The sequence below is a fragment of the Micromonas pusilla genome, assembly GCF_000151265.4.
Source record: "Micromonas pusilla CCMP1545 genomic scaffold MICPUCscaffold_12, whole genome shotgun sequence".
Classification (NCBI taxonomy): domain Eukaryota; kingdom Viridiplantae; phylum Chlorophyta; class Mamiellophyceae; order Mamiellales; family Mamiellaceae; genus Micromonas; species Micromonas pusilla.
Window position 1 is genome coordinate 760,817 of NW_003315893.1, and position 20,686 is coordinate 781,502.

The window sequence follows — 20,686 nt, forward strand, 5'->3', positions numbered from 1 at the left end:
TCTCGTTCGACAACCGAATGAATCAGTACGGAGGCGCGAGGAACTGTCCTCCCTCGTCCTCGTCCTCTTCGTACCCCGGTCCCGGGAGACCGGGGATGGGAATCCCGCCCGGGGGAATCGGAATCCCCTCCCCCGGAGCCATCCCCGGGAAGATAAACATCCCTTGCGTCGACTGCTCGTTCGGACGGTCGTCCAAGGTGAGACCGAGGTCGACTTTATTTTCCCCGCGCATCACCTTCATGGAGATCTCCTGACCGACCGTGAGTTTGTCCAACGTCCGGTACAAGTCGCTCGAGTTCTTGATGAGCGCGCCGTTCAGCTCGACGATGACGTCGCCGAGGATGAGCCGCCCGCTCTCGTCCCTCGACGTGGACTTCACCCCCGCGCGCCACGCCGGCCCCTTCTCCCTCGCGTCCAACACCAAGACGCCGCCCAACCCGAGCTGCTCGACGGCTTGATCCGGCGCGAACGTGATGCCGAGGATCGGCCGCGTCACCCTCCCGGAGGTGATGATCTGGCTCACGATCCCGGAGACCATGTCCGACGGCAGCGCGAACCCGACGCCGGAGGAAGACCCGGACGTGCTGTAGATAGCGGTGTTGATGCCGATGAGCCGTCCCGCGCTGTCGAGCAGCGGCCCGCCGCTGTTCCCGGGGTTGATCGCCGCGTCGGTCTGAATGATCCCGTCGATCGGGCGTCCCGTGTTCCCGGACTGGATCTCTCGGCCGAGGCCGCTGATCACGCCGGTCGTGAGCGTGTGGTCCAGGCCGAACGGGTTCCCGATCGCGAAGACGCGTTGCCCGACTTGGAGGTCGGACGACGTGCCGAGCGGGACCGGTCGAATCTCCGCCTTCCCGCTCGCCGACTTCAACGACGTGTTCTTGCGAATGCCGTCGTTCGCCTCTTTCATCGCGGGCGTTATCGCGTTCTCGTCGATCTTCAGAACCGCGATGTCTTTGTCCTCGTCGAAACCGACCACCGTCGCTGGGTAGACGGTCTGATCCTGGAACGTCACGCGCACTTGGTTCGCGCGCGCGATGACGTGGTAGTTGGTGATGATGTGCCCGTCGTCGTCCCACACGATCCCGCTCCCGGCGCCCTGCGGCGCTTCTGTGATGTTCAGCGTGAACACGTCGCGTCGCTGCGCTAAGTTCGTGATGTACACCACCGAGGGGGTGTTCTCTTTGAACAAGGATATCGTCGCCTGCTCGTCGGACGTGAGCGAGCGCATCGCGGGCTCCGGCGCGCGCGCGGACGGCGGCGAGCCCGTCTTGAACGTCGGCGCGATCATCGCGTTCTCTTGCCCGGCGGGGACCTGCTCTGCCCACGCCGCGAGGGGCGCGAAGTCGCCCGCGAGGACGGACGTCGTCAACGCCGCCGCGGAGAGCGCGGCGAAGACGCGAGGCGCGCGAGGGGCGACGTCCGCGTCGTCCTTCTCCGCCGCGGACGCGCGGACGACGCGCGCGGACGTCCGCGGGGACGTCCGCCGCATCGCGCGCGGTCGCCCCAGCGCGGAGCGCGACGTCCCGATCGCGAGCGACATCGCGCCGTGCATCGCGAGCGCGGTCGGCATCCCCCTCGGTCAAAGACGAACCGCGGTTCGCGTCCTTTCGATGAAGCCTTCCTTTTTTCTGGGAGCGCGCGACGCGACGGACGTCGACGGCGACGAACGGGTCGACGGCTCGAGGGCGAGGCGCGAGGCGGGTCGTTCGCCGAGAGGAAAGACGAAGTGGCGTTCCGTTCCGCGCGCGGTCGCGCGTGTCGAAGTGCGCGCCGCGGGAGCCCTGACGCGTCTCTCCGCATTCACTTCAAAAACGTATGACGTATGTGGCTTCAAAACGTTTCGCGCGCTTTTCCGTGCCACGTGGAGTTGTGGAGATATTTTCTACTAACCGTCTCACGTTGCGCTACCTACTATACTATCTGCGTGTTGAACCCGACGCCGACCTCGCCTCCCCCCATCGCGAGCGTCACGTCGTCGTCGCCCGCCTCGCGAATCCGCAGACCGAGCCCGCGCATCCACAGCGCGAAGCTCGGCTCCTCGGTCGGGAGAAACGACGCCATCAGCTTTTTCCGCGCCTCCGGGGCCAACGCGGCGATGGGCGGAAACCAAACGTTCTGCTCGTGCTCCGCGTCCACGTGACCCGGCGCGAGCCTCGAGACGACGTATCGCGCCTGGGACGACCCTTCGGTGACGATCTTCAGCGACGGGATCGGGAAACGGTCGCGAGTCAGCCGTTTACCGAACGCCGCGAGCGTCTCGCGCGCGTCGCGCGACCGCGCCGCGTCGCTCGCCACCTCCCTCCCGACCCACCCGAAGACGCAATCCCCGGCGTCGAGGAACAACACCGCGTCGCCGCACAGCGCGAGATCGCTCGCGGGCACGCTGACGAATCCGCCCGCGCCGCCCGCGCCGTCGCGTTTGAACAGTCGCGGCGACAGCATCGGCGCGGCGACGTCGACGCCGGCGGAGAGAAAAATCCCGCGCGCCGCGGCGCGTTCGTCCGCGTGACCGAGCATCTCGCTCAACATCCCGCCCCGGCACGCGTGATACATCGCCTCCGCGAACTCGCGCAGCGCGCCGGGGAACGGGCGGTTCGGTGGCGGCGCGCTGGGGGGCGAGAACACCTCCGCGAGGTGCATCACGCGCGCGCGGAGACGCTTCGCGGCGCCGAGGCGACCGATGGATTCGTTCGCGGCGTCGAGCGCCGCCTTCTTCCCCGCGAGTATCCCCGCGACGGTGTTATCCACCGCGGCGAGGTACTCGCGTTTCGTGCGGACGGTTGGAATCCGAATCGACACGACCCGCGCGACGCGCGTGCCGGTGGGGGTGACGTCCCACGACGCGAACTGCGCGTGCGCGTACGCGTCGGGGGGGAGGTCCCGGGAGAATTGAAAAAATACCGCGATCGCCTGCGGGGAGGAATGGAGAGAGGAAGGAAGCGCACGCGCGTCAGAGGAGAGAACACGACGGCGAAAGCGTCTCGAACGACGTCCGAACGAACGGTGTGGCGCTTCTCGCGACTCCGCGCTGGCCGTGAGGGCCGCGTCGAGCGCGCGAAACGCCCTGGATGGGTTCATATCGCGCGGCCGTTTAACTCGAGGCTCGTGTGGTTTCGAGCGGCGAGCTGGTAAGCTACGCACTGAGGAGGCGGGCGGGCGGACTGGCGGACGAAAATAACCAAGATTTGCAACCCACACGAAGCCCGCGAACGTACAGCGAACAAACGGAGCTCTTGGCTAGGGGTTAACCGATCATCTCTAGCGAAGCAATTTGGCCCGACGCCTCCCAAGTTAAGTACGAGACGTCGGGCTGGTTATGCCTCGCGCGCGAGCGAAAAAAAAAAAAAAAAACGCTCCGGGGAACGAGCGGAGGGCGCGCGCACCTGCGTGGGATCGTTCGTCTTCAAACGGACCACGTCGCTCGCGTCCTCGAACGCGGTCGACCCACACCGCGTCGCCGCCGCCGCGGCTTCGCGCGTCATCGTGCGAACGGGTCCGATGACGCGCGCGCACTGCACGCCGTGCGACAGTCTCACCGTCACCGCCGGTCCTCTCCCTGGCCGTCTCGCCGCCGCCCTCGCCGCGTTGGATTCGAACGTCGCGCCGAAGTCTTCGACGAGGACGACGGATCCACCGGTCGCGTCCGCGAGGGGGGCGAGCCTAGCCGCGCCGATGGCTTCTCGTCCGCCGGAGATGATGTCCACGGTCACGTCAAGCGAAGCGATCTGTGGATCGATCGAACGGAGACGAGGGCGCGAGTCAGCGGGGAGTATCCAGAGGTTGTGGTTTCGGCGTGATCGCGAAAAAAAAACAGCCGCCGCGGGTTTTGCTCTCAGTCAGGTTGTCATTAGCGTCTTCACGAGGATAGTCAGCAAAGATTAAGCTGTAAAAACATCACAGAGCAAAACCGAGAGACGCGCGGGTTCGGGGAGACGATGACAAAAATCAAATCACGCGAATCAGCGGGGGTCGCGTGGAGATTTTACGCACCGTGCTCGACAGTTCGTCCACGTACGCCGCCGCGGTCGCTCTCTCGAAATCAAAAAGCTCGGACTCGTCGTCCGCGCGCACGCCGCCCGGCCCTCGCGTGCACGGCCCGCCCGCGCACACGAGTATCCGACCCGGGCCGCCGCGGCGTCGAATCATCGCCGCCGCCGTCTCGATCGCGACACCCGCGCACCGCGCCCTGCCCGCGACGGGCCCGGCGCTCCGCCCCGCGGGTTTGATCGACGAGATGACCGCCTCGAGCGCGGCTCGACACGCGCGCGCGGGCGCGATGAATCGCCCGATCGAGCCGCCGCCGTCGCCGCCGCCGTCGTCGTCGTCTTCTTCTTCTTTTCCTAAAAACGCGTCCAGGTCAGCCGCGCGCGGCGACTTCGCGCCCGAAAGCACTTCCGCGCTCGCGACGGCGCTCGCGCCGCCTAACTCGTACACCGCGACGGACGCGGCGTAGGTCACGAACCCCACGCTCTGCGACGCGTCGAGACCGGACGCGACGCGGGATAATGACGCGCGAAGCAGCGCGGCCTCGTCGTCGTCGAGCGCGTCGTCGACGACGAAAAAAACCACGCCGCCGTTCCCGCCGCCTTCGCCGTCCCCGCCGCCGCCGCCGCCCGCGGATCCGTCGCCGCTCCCGCTCTCGAGGTGGTACTCCACCACCGCGTTCGTCAGCTCCGGGAACGCGTCCCGCCCCCCGTTCGACCCGCCGCCGCCGCACGCGTAGAGCGCGTCGACGTTCCCGACGTCGCACAGCGCGCACCGCCACGCGCCGAGCGTCAAGTCGACGCGGCACGACGCGGACGCGAACGCGCCGCAGTGGTAGCACGACGCCGGGTCTCGTCGCAGCGTCGGGACCGCGTCGTCGTTCGCGGCGTCGGCGTCGGCGTCGGCGTCGGCGGGGGCGGGGGCGGGGGCGAAGAGCGAGAGGATCGCGCCGATGGGGAGCGCGCCGCAGTTGGCGACGATCGCGTCCGCGGGGAAGGCGGACGCCGAGATTCGCGCGAGGCGATTCGCGATCCCCGTCTTCACCGCGTCGACGCGCACCTCCTGGGAGAAGTCCGCGGACGACAGCGTGTCGTACAGCTCGCTGCCGGCGACGGCGTTGGACGCGGACGAGTGCGCGGGCGCGGCGCCGCCGCGCGCTTTCATCGCCGCGTCGCGTCCCGCGTGTTTGTCGTGCCGCAGCGGTATGAGCGGGCCTTGCTCGTTCTCCCTTCGTATCGCGTCCAAGCCGATGCCCATGTCCATGAGATCCATGGCGCTCGCGTCAGGACGCGCCTCTGTCCCGTCGCGACGCCCGCGACGCCCTCCGTGCGCGGCTCCGGACGCGTCTCGCGCCGTGCACACTGGTCGACCGCCGATTATTCTCGCCGCGCGCCGCCGACGTCGATTTTTCATCGGCGGGTCCGAGCCAGCGCCAGCTGGCAGGCTGGCATACCTCGACCGCGCCGTCCACCGCGTGCACGAGGCCGCGATGCACCGCGCGGGTCATCGCGCGAGCGAGACGTCGCTGTGGATCGCGGTCCTCGAAGGGAAGTGGGATGTCGTCCAGAACAAGGTGCGCCCGCGCGACGCTCCGCCCGTCTCCCGACGCTCGTCGAAGATTAAGATGAGCGTCCGCCGCTCTCGAGATTCGTCCGCTCACGCCACCTCTCCCCTCGCCGTCTCGCGCAGGTTCTGAGAGGCGCGACGACCGCCGCGGTGTACGCCGCGACCGCGTCGATCATCTCGACGTTCCTCCTCTTCGTCGCGTTCTTCCTCGTCGTCGCCTTCCGCTTCATCGTCGTCCCGACCGGGCCGTCGTCCACGCATCAAGAGCTGATCTTCGACGTCACGTCGAGCGCGCCCGTCGCGTCCGCGTCCTTTCTCTCCGAAGAGAAACGCGCGTACCTGCGCTCCCCGGCGGCGTTCACGAAGCCGACCGCGGACGCCCCCGCGACCATCTCCGACAAGGCGCTGCGACGCGCGCGCGTCCTCGACCCCGGGACGCGGTTCGACGTCACCGCGACGCTCGTCGTCCCGGACGCCGCCGCCGCCGCGACGGGCGCGGGCGGCGTCGACGGCGGCATGTTCCAGGTGTACGCGTCGCTGACGAACGAGCGGGGCGACGCGATAGCGAACGCGACGCGCCCGGCGACGCTCAAGCGCGTCAACCCTGAAGTCAGGCTCCTCCGGTTCGTCACGCGGTGGCCGCTGTACGCGTTGGGGCTGATGGAAGAGACGCAGACGCAGGTGCGTTCTATACACTGGTCCCCATACGACCGCGTTGGCGTGGTGAACGCCGATCCTTAAGGACTTTTCCCGTCGTCTCTCTGCGCCCACCCCTCGCTTTCAATCCCCGCCCTCGACGCCTTTCAACGCCAACTGACGCCTTTCAACTCCACCCCGACAATCGCTTGTATGGAACGACCCTAAGTGGATCCGGCTGCCGATGTTTCGCGGCGTCTCGGAGGACAAGTCGAGCCCGTTCACCTCCGTCGTCGTCGTCGTCAAACCCCGCGCGGGCGTCCCCGCGAGCGCGCTGCCGATCATCTACGCCGCGCACGCGGACGTGCACGTGGAGATGAACGCGCTGACGAGGGCGATCAGGAGCTACCCCGCGTCGAGTTTCGTGCTGATGTCGATCGCGGTGTGGGGGTATCTGTGCGCGACGGCGACGGCGTTGTTCGGCGTCGTCGTGCTCTTCGGCGCGGTGCGCGCGCCGTCGTCGTTCGCGAGCGAGGTGATTAACCGGTCGAAGCAGATCGTGAGCGGCGGGCTGAGCGGGTTGAGCGCGAGCGCGAGGAGCGAGTACGTCGGGTGGAACGAGTACGTCGCGGGCGGACTGAGCACGTCTTCCGACGACGAGGACCGCGGCGGGTCGTCGCGGAACAGCGAGGAGGGACGGCGCGGGAGCGTCGGGGACGACGGCGACGGCGACGGAGACGGCGCGGGGGACGAGACGTCGGGAGACGACGGCGGGATCGCCCCGGACGGGCTGCGCAGGCGCGTCGTCGCGTGATTTCGTTTCAATTCTAATTCTCTCCGATGGATGCTACAGTGCTCGCCGCGCGCTCGCTCTTCGCGATCTCGTCCGTCGCGGCGTCGTCGTCGTCGTTTTCGTCGTCGCGCGAGGATGAAAAAATAAAGCGCGTCGTCACTCCCCGCCCCCCGCCGCCGCGGCCGCCTTCCCCTCGAGCTTATGCTCCACGAACTCGTCGATGAGGTACGGCCACGCCCCCGCGGGATCGTACCCCTCCAACTCCGGCCCTATGCTCCTCGAAAACTCCAACGCCTGGCTCCACGTGTCGCGCGTGATCGCCTTCCCGTGCTTCTCCGTCAAAAAATCGCACCACTCGTCGACGAGCGCCCACCGCGCGCGCCCTGACGCGTCGTCGCCGCCGAGCAACACCTTCCACAGCGCGCACGCGGACTCCAACGCCAGCGACTTGTGGTTGTCCTCCTTCGCGAACGCGAACGAGTACTCGTACACCTCTTTGAACTCGTCCGGGTCTTCTAGATCCTCTCTCAGCTCCGGCACGAGCGCCCTGAGCTTCGACGTCGCGTCGACGCCGACGTCGCGCATGCCGCGTCGAAACTCCTCTCGGGTGTACACGCCCATGTTCGCCGCGCGCATGCGGCACGAGATGACGAGGATGACCGGGTCCATCGCGTCGATCCCGAGGTCGGCGCAGAACCGCTCGATCCCCGACGCGTCGATGACGTCCTCGTCCGCGTCCTCGGATCTGTACGACTCGAACATGGCGTCGATCGCGGACGCGTCCGCGCGAGAGCCGACGTCCATCGGCGTCGAGAAGAAGATCTCGAGGCCGACCTCGAGGTCCCACTTCGCCTCTTTCAGGATCTTCAGCGCGAGGTCCTCGGGCGCGTCCGCGACGGACGCGAAGCGCTTGACCTTGTCCTTCTGGCTCTTGTTGAGCGCGGGCTGGAGGGGCGGCGGCGACGACGACGGAGAGGGGTGAGCGAGGGTACACGTTTCTTCGTCGTCTCTTTCGCGAACAGATCGAACGAGACGCGCGCGCGATCGCTCAAGGATCGACGCGCCGGCCGCGACGGGGCGACGGGGTGGGGGACGACGGCAATGGAGGCGCACCATCGCGAACGTCGGACGGATCTCCCCGGTGCGCGGGGTCTCGCGCCTGGCCGCCGGAATCGTCCGGGGCGCCGCGCAGTGGCACGTCGCGCACGCGGGTCGCCGCGGTTCCAGTCACGCAAGTCGAGGCGCTCGCGCTCGCGCCGCTTGAAACTTGCGACGAGCGGAGCGGAGGTCAACCACGGCGGACAGATGCAAAGCGAGGCATTCGCTTCGCGCGCGCCGCCGCAGCACGGGGCGTCGCGTCCGCGTGACCAGGTGAGAAACCGCGGACACGCGAGGCATTGGACGTGCACGACGACCCGCGAACGTCTCGGACTCCGGTCGCGACGCGTCATGGTGCGCTCGACCGGGGAAAGCCTTCCCCTTTAGCGCTCTCGGAGCCGACGACAGACAGATTCAATTCGTCAATGCGTTTTTCCGATTCGCGCTGACCTACCAGCCCCCACCGTCCGCGTCGTTTGTCCATGGAAACGCCGCGACCGCGCCGCGAAAGCGCGCGGGGAACGCGAAAACACCATCTCGCGGGAGCCCGCCGGAGCTCGTCCCGCGGAAGCGCAGCCTCGCGGAAGCGGTCGGCTCTCCCCACCCTCCCGAATCACTCCTGAGTCTCTCCGCGAAAACGGTGGCGCGATCCGTCAGCGAAGGCGCGACGAACGACGCGCGGGATCCCGCCTCGCCGTCGCGTCCTCCCCTCGACCTCGAGAGCCTCCCCCCGGACCTCGCGCAGCGCGTCTTCGACGTGCTCGCGCGCGCGAACGAGCTCACCGTGGACGCGCTCGGACGCTTCGAAGGATGCTTCCTCTCCGACGCGAGCGGCCTCGACGCGAACGTCGTCACCGACGCGTTTCTCGCCGCGCTCCGCGACGTCGCGACGAGCCTCTCTCGGATCGACCTCACCGGGTGCGACGCGCTCACGAGCGGCGGGCTGCGGTCGAACTTCCCGTGCTGCGCGCGAATGACGATCGTGAACGTCAGCGAGTGCGCGGGCGTGGACGACGACGCGTTGGCCGCGATGGCGTCCGCGACGCACCTGAAGTCGTTTTTCTGCGAAGGCAACGACGCCGTGACCGGGTCCGGGGTTCGGCACCTCGCGTCGCTGACGTCCTTGCGCGAGCTGAGCTTCGAGCGGTGCGCGAGGTTGAGAGAGGGGATGTGCCACCTCGCCGGGTTGCGTAATTTGCGATCGTTAAACCTCGGGTGGTGCGGGAAGCTGAGCGCGAAGGAGACGTCGCGCGCGCTGACGCCGTTCTTCCCGGCGTCGGCGTCGGCGCCGCGGTCGACCCCGATCGAGCTCTCGCTCGCGCGAACGGGCGCGAACGCGGACACCGCGCGCGCGCTCGGTCAACTCGCCGGTCGACTAGTCGCGTTGAACGTGTCCGGGTGCGCGATGAACGACGACGCGTTGCATTTCCTCGGAGGATTGATCAACCTCCGCTCGCTCTCGCTCGAGCGGTGCCGCGTCTCCGACGTCGGCGTCCGCCAGCTGTGCGGTCTCCGCGACTTACGCGAGCTGAACCTCGGGTACACGAGAGTCACGAACGACGGCGTGCTCGCCTTGGCGCCGCTGACCGAGCTCAGAGTCGTGAATTTGGACTCGCTCGGCGACGTCGGGGACGCGGGGATGGAGGTCGCGAGACGGTGGGAGAAGCTCGAGTCGCTCTGCGTCAGCGACACCGGCGTCGGCGACGGCGGCGTCCGCAAGCTGAAGTCCTGCGCGCGCCTCCGCGATCTGAACCTGGGCTACACGAACGTCACGGACGACGGCTTGGAGCACCTGGAGGACATGACGTCGCTGAGGAACTTAAACTTGGACTCGAGGCTCATCACGGACGACGGCGTGCGGCACCTCGCGAACCTCGGCGCGTTGACCGCGATTGATTTATTCGGGGCGAAGATAAGCGACGAAGGCGCGTCGCGGCTGTTTAAGTGCACGCCGAAGCTGGAACGCTTGGAGCTGTGCGGCGGGAGCTTAACGAACGTGGGCGTCAAGCGCATCGCGGAGCACTGCAAGGGGATGAAAACGCTGAACATCGGACGGAACGCGAAAATCACGGACGACTGCGTCGACGACGTCGTCACGATGCGCGAGCTCACGAGCTTAAACCTCGCGTTCAGTAAGATAACCAGCGATGGCGTCCGGAAGCTCGCGGCGCTGCCGTGCTTGACGTCGCTCGCGATCAAAGGGTGCGAGTCCGTGTCCCTCGCCGCGGTGGAGCGGCTGAAACGAGAGGCGCCGGCGTTGCGAACGGTGGGGTTCTCGATTTAATTTTCATATTCGCAGAGCGGACGACGTCTGCGTTCTGTCTTAGCTGGCGCGTGGTGGTAACACTCGCTTCATTTGAATTAACGATATCATTATCACATCATTAACTCTGTAATCAATCAATCGTCTTAATACTCAAACAACGTTTACTCGTACATCCCCTCAGAGCCCCGCGTACGTGGGCAGCCCCTCCATCGTCTCCGCGAAGTGATGCGAGTGCCGAATCGGAATCTGGTACCGATCCCGCATCATCTCGTCCGCAGCCTTCAGCTTACTCACCTCGAGCACCACGGTGTTCCCAACGTTCCCCCTGGTCACCTCCAACCGTAAAAACTTCTCCTCGCCGGACACCCCCGCGGCGATCATCGACACGAACGCGTCCATGTCCGCGACGAGCTCGCCGTTGACGGATTTCACGTAATCCAACCCGACGGCGTCGAACGTGAACCCGACGTTGCACTCGTCGGAGAGCACTTGCGACAAGACGACCACCTCGCGCTTGTTCGGGCCCGAGATGCCGTCGTAGTACTGCTCCACTAAGTGCGTCGGCGCGTCTTTTAAGTCCCCGCCCCAGGACTGGAGATACTCTAACGACAGCGGCTGGAACAAAAAACCGCCCATGATGACGTACGACGGTCGGACGTCGTACTGCCCCCTGGGCACGAGCTGCCGGAGCGCCTTCATCGTGACCGCGACCTTCATATACTCACCTCCGCGGAGTAACCGAATCGGTACCTCGTCGCCGACGTACCGCGCTTGTAAGATGGACACCATCGCGAGTCGCTGTCCGAGGAACACGCACGAGCCGTCGTTGGCGAGCTTAATCCCGTCCACCTCCAGCACGACGTCCCCGGCTCGCAGAACCCCCTCCGCGGAGCTCCCGTGCTCGACGTGCGTGATCATCACCCCGGAGTCATCGTCCTTCATCTTGAGGTACTTTCGAAGGCTCGGAGATTGAAGAAGCTGCAGATGCACGCCGAGCGACGGCAGCGTCGGCGGCTTCCCGTCCTCGCTGGACTTTAAGAATCGGTTGATCACCGGCGCCGGGACCATGTGCCCTTGGTTCTCCACGCTCGAGCCCGCGTACCCTTGAAACGCGACGCCGACTAAGCCGCCCGTGGTCTGCGACAACACCGGCCCGCCGCTGTTCCCGCTGTTGATCGCCGCGTCCACGGTCACCGCGAGCGCTCTCTGATGCGAGTGCGAGTACGACTGCACCTCCACCCTCGACACGACGCCCTCCGTGATGGACAGGTCGTTCCCGCCGACGGGGAACCCCAAGACGTACACCTTCTCGCGCAGCTTCGGCAGCGCGACGTTATCGTCGGTCGGCACCGGCACCGGCTCGACGCCGTCCAGACCTTCGTCCACTCGGACGAGCGCGAGGTCGACCTCGTGCAACACCGAGAGCACCCTCGCGGGCACCTTGTCCGGCGAGTTCGCGAGCTGGACCTGGATGTAGGTGCTGTTCGCGACGACGTGCGCGGCGGTCAGGACGAGCCCGCCGCCGCCCTCCGCGTCGCGCTTGATGACCGCGCCGGACCCGGTCGATCGCTGCGCGGTCTTCGTCTGCCACGGGTTCACCCAGTCCGGCTCCAAGAACGTCACGAGAAGCTTCACGACCGCGCGGTACTCGTCCACGTCGAACGGGGTGTCGTCGAGCGCGACGGAGGAGGAGACGATGGACTCGAGGACGTCGTCGCTCGCGATCGCGGCGTCGTCGTGCGACTCCGGCTCGTCTATGGACGCGGCGGCGGCGGCGGCGGCCGCGAGCGGGCGGCGCGCGGGTCCGCGGCGGCGGACGGAGGACGTCGCGGAGGCGAACTGGCGTCGACGATGAATCGTGCCGATTCGCGCGCGGGAGGGTGGGGAGGATCGCGTCGAGACGCGAGGCATCGCGCGCGCGGACGCCATCGCGGTCATCGTGGACGCGGTCATGCCGATGAAGACGCGCGCGCGGGCGCTTCCTCGAACGCGAAATCCCTGCCGCTGCGCAGCGAGGTGTGCGCGAGGTGCGACAGCGCGATCGATCGTAGTGTCGTGTACAGGGTTAGGGTTATTGCACTGTTCGCTCGCAGAAGAGCGCTGCTACAGTAGGCTGCGCTGGCGAGCACTCTGGCGAGCACGTGTCCAAGAATACGATGGTGGTGTCGGTGTAATACAACCGCTCTCCGTGATCATCACCCCCCCCCCCCACTGCGCCGCTCACAGCTCGACCGCGTCCACGGGAAGGAGCGTGATGTCCCTCACCGTGTCCCCGTCGTTGAGCTTCATCAGCTTCACCCCTTTCGCGTTCCGTCCGAGCTGCGGCCTGAGCTCGGTGACGTCGTACCGGTTCAAGACGCCCGCCGTGGAGCCGATGATGACCTCCTCCGCGACGCACTCCGCGTCCCCAGCCTCTCGTAACGCCGGGTCCACGCCGGTTATGCACATCGCGGCTAATCTGCTGCCTTCCTCTAACCCGATCGCTTTATTTCCTAGCCCGCCGCGACCTTTCTGCCTGAACTGCCCGACGGAGATGCGCTTCCCTTGGCCCTCCGACGTGACGAGCAGCACCATCGCGCCGCACTCGTCCGCGGGTTTTTCATCCCCCGTCCCCGCGTCGTCGTCGTCGCCAGCCTCGTCGCTCTCCGTCGCGAGCTCGAACGCGGCGACGACATCAGACGGCACGATCGACATCCCCGCGACGAGCACGGGGAGGGCATCGCCGTCGTCGTCGTCGTCCGCCGCGCCGTCGTCCGCCGCGCCATCCGCGGCGGGCGCCGACTTTTTCTCCGCGTCGTTTTCCCTCCGCGCCTTCTCTTTCAAGTCCGCGGCTTTCACCTCGTACGGTGCCTTCTCCTCGTCCGAGAGTTCTCTCCACATCTTGCTCACCTCCGCCATGTTGTAAGACGTCCCTTCCGGCGCGTTCGCGCGCGCGTCAGCGGCGAACAACATGTGCGCCGCCGGCGGCTTCTTCGGCTTCTTCTCCGTCGCGCCCGCCGACGCCTCGCGAAATTTCATCGCCTTCACGCCGCTTCCAATCCGCGACTGCGCGCGAATGGAGTCCATGGAGAAGTGCAGGACCATGCCGTCCACCCCCGCGACCATGATGCCGTCGCCGTCTCTCACCAGTTCGACGTGCTTTAAACGGTCGCCCTTCTGTAACCCGAGCGCCCGCTTTCCCGCTCGATTGATGTTTGCGAATTCGGAAATCGGCGTCTTCTTCACGACCCCTCGCGCGGTGAGCATGACGAGGTGCTCGCCCACGTTCGAGCCGCGCCTCGACGCGGTGTCCACGGGCAACATCGCGGTGATCGTCTCGCCCTCCGCGAGCTTTAACACCCGCGTGAACGGCGTCCCGAGCGCGGTGGTGGACGACTGCGGAATGTCGTACGCGCGAACGGCGTACACGCGCCCGCGATCGGTGAAGAACAACACGGTGTCCAGCCCGTTGCAGTGCGTCACTTTGGTGACCTGGTCGCCGCCGCGCATCCTCCCGCCCTTCTTTCCAATCGTACCTTTGTTTTGGCGCGAGAAAATCTTCGGGTCGATCCTCTTGATGTACCCTTTCCCGGTCATCACGATGAGGTTATCCGCGTCCAAAGAATCGAGAGGGATGTTCATGCGTTTCGCGTACAACGCCGCCGCCGCCATCTCGCGCTCGGCGACGTTCCCGACGTCTTCGCCGCCGTCGCCGGAGGGAGGGCTCCGACGCCTCGCCTCCGCGACCTCGGCGGCGAGCTTCGCGGCGGAGTGATCGATCAGCGTCTTGCGCTCGACGCCGTACTTATCGCGGAGTTCTTTCGCCTCGGACGCCACCGCGGCGATGACCAGCGCGCGGTCGCTCAGAAGCGCGTTCAACTGCTCCACCTTCGCGGTGAGATCCGCCTCCTCCGCGCGCAGCTTATCGTGCTCCAGACCGGTCAACCGTCTCAACGGCATCGCGAGGACCGCCTCGGACTGTTCCTTGGACAGCGAGAACGGCGCCTCTTGAAGCGTCTTCTGCGCCTCCGGGCCGTCCTTCGCGGCTCGGATCGCGGCGACGACGGCGTCCGGCGCGGCTTGCACCGCGAGGTATCCCTCCACGACGTGCAGCCGCGAGCTCGCTTTCGAGAGCTCGTGCCGCGCGCGGCGCTCGATGCTCTCGCATCTGAACTCCAGGAACTCGCGCATGATGTCCATCAGCGTCAGCACCTTCGGCTCGCGACCGATGAGGCCGACGAGGTTCACGCTCACTCGCACCTGCAGCCTCGTCCGCGTGTAGAGCTGCTCGCGAACAAAGTTGGGATCCCCCGACCGCCTGATCTCGACGACGACGCGCATGCCGTCGCGATCGGACTCGTCCCGCACGTCGACGACGCCGTCCAGCTGCCGGCTGTTCACCAGGTCCGCGATCTGCCCGCACAGCGACGCTTTGTTCGTCTGAGGGTCGTTCCATACGAGCGAACGTCGGGGTGGAGTTGAAAGGCGTCAGAAGCGGAGTTGAAAGGCAACGCGCGCGGGGATTGAAAGCGAGGGGTGAGCGGAGAGATGCGCCGGACAAAGTCCTCAAGGAACGGCGTTCACCACGCCGACGCGGTCGTATGGGGACCAGTGTATAGAACGCGCCTGATACGGAATCGACGTGATGATCACCGCGTTTTTCGTCGTCGCGTTTTTTCCCCTAACCGACGTCTTGATCTCTTCGATGTGCGCCGCGCCTCTGAGCGTCACGCTCCCTTTCCCCGTGGCGTACATATCCCTGAACCCTTTCCCTTCCTTCGGGGCCATGATTATCCCGGACGTCGGGAAGTCCGGCGCGGGCATCACCTTCAAGAGGTCGTCCAACGTGCATCCGTCCGGATCCGCGGCGTAAACCGCGAGCGCGTCCGCGACTTCCCTCAAGTTGTGCGGCGGGATCGACGTCGCCATCCCGACCGCGATCCCGGTGCTGCCGTTGATGAGAATGTTCGGCAGGCGCGCGGGCAACACCGACGGTTCGTTCTGCGAACCGTCGAACGTTTCCGTGAAGTCGACCGCGTCCGCGTCGATGTCAGCGAGCAGCATCGCCTCCGCGACGGATCGCAGCCGGCACTCCGTGTACCGCATCGCCGCCGGCGGGTCCGCGTCCAGCGACCCGAAGTTCCCGTGCCCGTCCACGAGCTGCGCGGACATCGAGAAGTCCTGCGCCATGCGCACGAGCGCGTCGTACACGGACTGGTCGCCGTGCGGGTGGAACTTCCCCAAGACTTCGCCGACGACGCGCGCGCACTTTTTGAACGGCTTCTTCGAGTCCAAGCCGAGCTCGTGCATCGCGTAGAGGATGCGTCGATGGACGGGCTTCAGGCCGTCGCGGACGTCCGGGAGCGCTCTGCCGACGATGACGGACATCGCGTACGCGAGGTACGACTGCGACGCCTCCACGCTGAGCTCCGTGTCGATGATCCTCTCGTTCGTCGCGTCCTCGTCCACGGCGCCGTCGCCGTCGCCGGCGACGACCGCGGGGGCGCTCGGCGGCCGACGCGGGCGCGCGCGCGACGACGCGCTGGACGCGAAGCCGACGCGGGCGCGCGCGCGATCGAGCGCGGGGACGGACGCGAAGCCGGACGCGATCCCGGGCGTCGCCATCGACGCGACGACCGCCGCGCGCGGGCGCGCGCGATGCGCGCGGGCGGCGACGTCGACGTCGACGACGGCGTTGTTACGAGGCGCGACGACGACGAGCGCGCGCGATGACGATCTCGTCGTCGACGCCCCGGGCGCGCGCGCCGGCGCGACGCGCGCGGCGGCGAACGACGCGACGCGCCTCGCGACGCCGCGCGCGTTCGTCATTGGTCTCGCGCGAGGTACGTTCGCGTCGACGATACCGCTCATGCCACTCACTCGCGCGCGCAAGAGCTGAGTGGACGACGCGCGCGCGGCGGCATCGTCTTCGACGGACAGCAGGTTCAAATATCGATCGAAGGTGCGAACGTTTTTCACCCACCGATCGGTTTCAACACTTGATCGCGTCCGCTTTCAACTGACCGGTGAACTTTTTTTTGTATGGAACGACCCGCAGTCGGGAGTCGCGCCGTGCGTTCTATTCCGTTCACACCCCCGCGCGCTACGCGGGCTCTCTACTCCTCTCTCTCTCCTCCTCCTCCCCACGACCGCGCTCGCGCGTCCTAGTCGTTGTACGCCCTGTTCAGAAGCCTCAGCGTCTTCGCTCGGTCGTAATCCAGCCTGTCGTCCGCGCGCGTCTTTTTCCTTCGCAACTTTATGCGCTTGCCGCTTATCGCGTCGTACCTCTTATCGCTGCTCGACGACGACGACGAGGAGGAGGAGGAGGAAGAAGAGTCCGAGTCCGATTCCGAGTCCGAGTCCGAGTCCGATCGCCTTCGCTTCTTGCTCCGCTTCGACGAGCTCTTCCTCCTCTTCTTCTTCGCGTCACCGCCGCGCCTTTTCCTCCGCTCCTTCTCGTCCCGTCTCTTCCCGTCGCGAATACGCCTCTTGAGTTTCCGTCGACGCTCGCGCTCGTCCTCGAGCTCCTTCTCTAACGCCTCGCGACTCTTCCCGTCGTCTTCAACCTCGTCGTCGTCCTCCTCCTCGTCGTCGCGGTCTCGCTTCCGCTTCTTCCGCTTCGACTCGCCGCCCTTCTTCCGCTTCTCTCGCCGCCGCCGCCGCCGCCGCCGCCGCCCGCTCGACGACGACGACGACGACGACGACGAGCTCTCGTCGTCGTCGCTCGCGCTCGAACCCCCGCCGTCGCCCCCGCGACGACGTCCGCGTTCGCTCTCCGGCAGCGCTAACGTGGGCTCCTCCCCGCGGTCGCCTAACCGCCTCGTCCGTTCCGCGGGCCCCGCGGCGTCCTCCAACCGCAAACGCGGAGGAGGCGCGCGCCCCGTCGCGATCGACTTCTCGCGCGCGTCGAGGTGATCGCCGAACCCCGGCAACAACGCGCCCTCCCCCTTCGCGATCGCGGTCTCCTTCATCGCGGCTTTCACGTCCGCGCGCATGAGCTTGATGTAATCGCGGCCGTGCACGCCGCCGACGGGGATGCGTTGACGCTCCTCGATGCCGTTGACGTCCGCGCCGCGGCGGATCGCGGCGTTGCACTGGTCCTTGAGCTCGCCCACGGACGCCATCCCGCGCTTTACCGCGGCGATGACGGCCATGGACTTCTGCAGCGAGCGATCGGGGGGTCCCATCCTCGCGGTGGGCGACGCCCCCCGCGTGGCGCGCGCGGGAGAGTGCGCGCGCCGACGCGGCGAGAGGACGAAAATAATACTGTACCACACACGCCGCAGATCTCGCGTCGACGAGACGTCGTCGTCGCCACAACACGATGCGCCGGGCGATCGCGCTCGCCGCGCGCCGTGCGCTCGTCGCCGCGGAACCCCTCGCGGGCGCGGACGCGACGCGGACGACCACGACGCGCGCTCGCGTCCTCGCCCCGCTCGCGTTCCACGCGACGCAGACGCGAGATCTCTCCGCGAGAGCGCGAGGGCGATCCCGAGGCTCGAGACGCGCGGTCGGCGCGAGGCCTCCGCCGCCCGCGGGAGGCGACCCGAACGACCCCTGGGAGCGCGTGGAGGACCGAGCGACCGGGCAGATCTACTGGTGGAACGTCCAGACGAACGAGACGACGCCGCTGGGCGCGCCGAAGCCGCCGCCGGGGACGAGCGCGAACGTCCCGACGACGACGGGAGGACACCCGTCGCACCCTCCCGCGCAGCAGCAGCAGCAGAGCCGCGGCATCCTCGGAGGCCTCGGAAGCATCGTCGCGGAGGGCATGGCGTTCGGGACCGGGTCCGCGCTCGCGCACAGGGCGATAGGGAGCATGTTCGGCGGCGGCGGCTACGGCGGCGGCGGCGGCGCGGCTCCGGCGCCGGGGGGCGAAGCCCCGAGCGACGCCGCCGCCGCCGCCGGATCGGAAGCGGGAGGAGGGTGGGGGGACGACTTCGACGACGTGGACGACAGCGGCGGCGGGTTCTTCGACGGGTTCGACATGGGCGACTTCGACGAGTGAGCGCGAGAGCGCGCGCCGAAGATGAAACGTCGCGAATAAGATACACACACTACTCGTACTTTCGACGCTACGCACCCGGCCGCGTCTCTTCGCCCGAATGACTCTCAGCGTCGACGAAGGCGACGCGTTCCGTCGGCGTCACGCCCTCAACCCTAACGCCAGCGCGCGAGAGAGACCTCGTCCCAGGAGTATCGGCTGTAGCTCGTACAGATGGAACTCCTCCTCGTCGCCGTCTTCGTACGTGACGTGATAGTACGCCTTGCCGTCGTCGTCGTCGACGTCGACTCGATCGACGACGCCTTTGTAATAAGCGTCGCCAAACTTTTTCCGGACGCGTCGGCCGACGTACGACGACGGCGACGGTTCGTCCTCTCCCATCTTCTCCGCTTCCTCCGTCTCCTCCGGGTCTCCTGAGTCTCCCAAGAGCAAGCTCAAGATCTCGCGATCCGCCTCGGCTTTGCTTCTGGAGCGCGGCGTCGTCGTCGGCGCCGCCGCCGCCGCCGCCGCCGCGACGGGGGTGGCCGCCTCGGGAGGTCTGCCCCTCGGTCGCTTCGGCGTCGCGGAGCGCGCTCTGATCTGGGCCATGGAGCGCTCGTACGGGCTCGCACGCGTAGCTGCGTCGCCGGCATCGACGTCTAAACCGGGAGGGTGCGCCTCGCCCCCCGCCGGCGCCGCGGGCGTCTTCCGAGGCCGCCCCCTCCCTCGCATCGGCGTCGCGGCGGGAGCGTCGTCGCGCGTCTCGTTCGCCTTCTTCAGCATGCGACCGATCGCGGCGATGGGCACGTCGTCCGAGTCGTCCGAGTCGTCCGAGTCGTCGTCGTTTGACACGACGACGGAGGGTTTAGAAACCTTCGCCGCGTTTAGAGACGTTCGCCGCTTCGCGTCGCGCACGCACGCTTCCGCGAACGCGACGGCCGCGCACGCGCCGTACACGAGCGAATCCGCGAAGATCGGCTTCTGCATCCCGGGCGTCGCCGCGGCGCCGTCGCCGCGCGCGAGCGCGAAAAGCGCGTGGTGCGCGAACACGAAGACGCGCTGCAGCGCGACGGAGAGACCCGCGGCGACGTGCCGCCACGTCCAAAACCGGTGCCGCGCGACGTCTCGTCGGACGACGATCGCGAAGAGCGCTCTCGCGCCCGCGTACGCGAACCACGCCGCGCAGACGTGCTCGAACCACACGAACGGGAACGACGCCGGGAGCCAGAACGAGCCGCGCGTCCCGGGCGCGAAGTCCGTCAGGTGGAAGTGCAGCCCGCGTTTATGGATCTCGAAATAGCCGTACAACATCGACGCGCTCGCAGCGAAGAAGACGCGGCCGGTCCACCGATGCGCGCTCAAGTACCTCTTCCTCCAGCCCGGGTGGAGCTGGAACGGCGCGAGGAGCGACCACGCCGACGCGGGCAGCACGTGCGTGAAGCACACGACGGCGTGCTCGCGATACTTCAGGACCAAACTCGCGGGGACGACGGCGCCGAGTCGCCGCGCCGCGCGCTTCGCGCCGGCGTCCGAGAGCCGAAACAGCGTCGAGCACGACCCGGGGGAGAGCCATATCCAGAGCACCATCTGCGCGCACAGCGCTGCGGTGGCGAGGTACCCGACGAGGAGCACGCGGGTCGTCGAGCGCATCGCGGCCAGCATGCCGCCTATTCGTCTATCCCCGCGCGCGCGATTCAATCATTCCCGCCCGCGCGATAACAATCACGATAATAATCCCCACCCAACCCGAAGCGATGGACAGCCTCACTGCGTCGTCCTGCGGGAGTACACGCGCACGAGGCACCGCGAGCACAGATACCCGACCGGACCGGCGATGAACGACAGCGGAAGGCTCAGACCGATCGTCAGCGCCCGCGGCACGCCGTACTGCCCCTCGTTGAGCGCGCCGTGCGACGCGACGACGAGGTCGAACGCGAGGTAGTGGAGCCACCCGCCGAGCAACACGACGTCGTTCGCGAACAGCGACTTGATACCCTGCAGGGACGAGAACGATCCGAAGACGCCCACGCCGACGCCCGAGGTGACGACGTACGCCGCGAGCGCGCCAAAGTAGGCGACCGCGAAGACGATCGCGGTGAATCGGACGCCCTGCTCCGCCAGCCTCGTGACCTTTGCGATTTTTAGGAGCTCGTCTCTGTTGTTCGGCCGCGCGTTGTTCGCGACGTGCGTGCGCGCGACGAGCAGCGACCACGCGACGAGCGCGAGCGTGTTCGCGGCGGTGAAGGCGAGCTCGAGGCTGATCGCGTTGGGGTGCGGCGCGGGGGAAGCGGCGGGGCGCGGCATCGTCAATGGCGTCCAATTCGAGGATAAATTCATCGTCAGCAAGCAGCGCGAGCGACGGCTCTTCGTTTCACTT

The 20,686-nt window shown here is 67.2% G+C and overlaps 11 protein-coding genes across 11 annotated transcripts; 3 read left to right on the forward strand and 8 right to left on the reverse strand.

The window, feature by feature from the left end:
- Positions 1-22: 22 nt before the first annotated feature.
- Positions 23-1,231, reverse strand: MICPUCDRAFT_21635 (uncharacterized protein; the record flags this gene model as incomplete). Its single annotated transcript, XM_003062649.1, has 2 exons — positions 23-880; positions 947-1,231. 2 exons carry the CDS (start codon positions 1,229-1,231, stop codon positions 23-25), a joined length of 1,143 nt encoding a protein of 380 aa, XP_003062695.1.
- Positions 1,232-2,001: 770 nt separating this feature from the next.
- Positions 2,002-2,796, reverse strand: MICPUCDRAFT_6363 (uncharacterized protein; the record flags this gene model as incomplete). Its single annotated transcript, XM_003062650.1, has 1 exon — positions 2,002-2,796. A coding segment is annotated over one exon (795 nt), but the record flags the coding sequence as incomplete, so codon positions are not given.
- Positions 2,797-3,317: 521 nt separating this feature from the next.
- Positions 3,318-5,259, reverse strand: MICPUCDRAFT_52343 (uncharacterized protein; the record flags this gene model as incomplete). The annotated part of the gene is made up of 2 exons (XM_003062651.1): positions 3,318-3,728; positions 3,994-5,259. The coding sequence occupies 2 exons, from the start codon at positions 5,257-5,259 to the stop codon at positions 3,318-3,320; spliced, it is 1,677 nt and encodes a 558-aa protein (XP_003062697.1).
- A 197-nt stretch (positions 5,260-5,456) lies between these two features.
- Positions 5,457-7,034, forward strand: MICPUCDRAFT_48612 (uncharacterized protein). Its single transcript, XM_003062409.1, has 4 exons — positions 5,457-5,560; positions 5,677-6,234; positions 6,419-6,762; positions 6,820-7,034. The coding sequence occupies exons 1-4, from the start codon at positions 5,477-5,479 to the stop codon at positions 7,001-7,003; spliced, it is 1,170 nt and encodes a 389-aa protein (XP_003062455.1). The 5' UTR covers positions 5,457-5,476; the 3' UTR covers positions 7,004-7,034.
- Positions 7,035-7,169: 135 nt separating this feature from the next.
- MICPUCDRAFT_29288 (uncharacterized protein) lies at positions 7,170-8,166 on the reverse strand (the record flags this gene model as incomplete). The annotated part of the gene is made up of 2 exons (XM_003062652.1): positions 7,170-7,927; positions 8,096-8,166. Coding segments are annotated over 2 exons (816 nt in total), but the record flags the coding sequence as incomplete, so codon positions are not given.
- A 638-nt stretch (positions 8,167-8,804) lies between these two features.
- Positions 8,805-10,364, forward strand: MICPUCDRAFT_21247 (uncharacterized protein; the record flags this gene model as incomplete). The annotated part of the gene is made up of 1 exon (XM_003062410.1): positions 8,805-10,364. A coding segment is annotated over one exon (1,560 nt), but the record flags the coding sequence as incomplete, so codon positions are not given.
- A 441-nt stretch (positions 10,365-10,805) lies between these two features.
- MICPUCDRAFT_1863 (uncharacterized protein) lies at positions 10,806-11,987 on the reverse strand (the record flags this gene model as incomplete). The annotated part of the gene is made up of 1 exon (XM_003062653.1): positions 10,806-11,987. A coding segment is annotated over one exon (1,182 nt), but the record flags the coding sequence as incomplete, so codon positions are not given.
- Positions 11,988-12,558: 571 nt separating this feature from the next.
- On the reverse strand, positions 12,559-15,950 carry MICPUCDRAFT_52348 (uncharacterized protein; the record flags this gene model as incomplete). Its single annotated transcript, XM_003062654.1, has 2 exons — positions 12,559-14,765; positions 14,901-15,950. 2 exons carry the CDS (start codon positions 15,948-15,950, stop codon positions 12,567-12,569), a joined length of 3,249 nt encoding a protein of 1,082 aa, XP_003062700.1. The 3' UTR covers positions 12,559-12,566.
- A 539-nt stretch (positions 15,951-16,489) lies between these two features.
- MICPUCDRAFT_52349 (uncharacterized protein) lies at positions 16,490-17,479 on the reverse strand (the record flags this gene model as incomplete). Its single annotated transcript, XM_003062655.1, has 1 exon — positions 16,490-17,479. One exon carries the CDS (start codon positions 17,477-17,479, stop codon positions 16,490-16,492), a length of 990 nt encoding a protein of 329 aa, XP_003062701.1.
- A 170-nt stretch (positions 17,480-17,649) lies between these two features.
- On the forward strand, positions 17,650-18,333 carry MICPUCDRAFT_52350 (uncharacterized protein; the record flags this gene model as incomplete). Its single annotated transcript, XM_003062411.1, has 1 exon — positions 17,650-18,333. One exon carries the CDS (start codon positions 17,650-17,652, stop codon positions 18,331-18,333), a length of 684 nt encoding a protein of 227 aa, XP_003062457.1.
- Positions 18,334-19,853: 1,520 nt separating this feature from the next.
- Positions 19,854-20,646, reverse strand: MICPUCDRAFT_68783 (uncharacterized protein; the record flags this gene model as incomplete). Its single annotated transcript, XM_003062656.1, has 1 exon — positions 19,854-20,646. One exon carries the CDS (start codon positions 20,644-20,646, stop codon positions 20,074-20,076), a length of 573 nt encoding a protein of 190 aa, XP_003062702.1. The 3' UTR covers positions 19,854-20,073.
- Positions 20,647-20,686: the final 40 nt, after the last annotated feature.

What these genes read in the sequence shown, in the direction of transcription:
- MICPUCDRAFT_48612 (XM_003062409.1), top strand. Translation starts at nt 5,477, where the DNA reads ATGCACCGCGCGGGTCATCGCGCGAGCGAGACGTCGCTGTGGATCGCG. An exon ending in TGGAAGAGACGCAGACGCAG is followed by an intron (nt 6,235 to 6,418) that starts GTGCGTTCTATA and finishes AACGACCCTAAG; the next exon opens with TGGATCCGGCTGCCGATGTT. An exon ending in CAGATCGTGAGCGGCGGGCT is followed by an intron (nt 6,763 to 6,819) that starts GAGCGGGTTGAG and finishes CGAGTACGTCGC; the next exon opens with GGGCGGACTGAGCACGTCTT.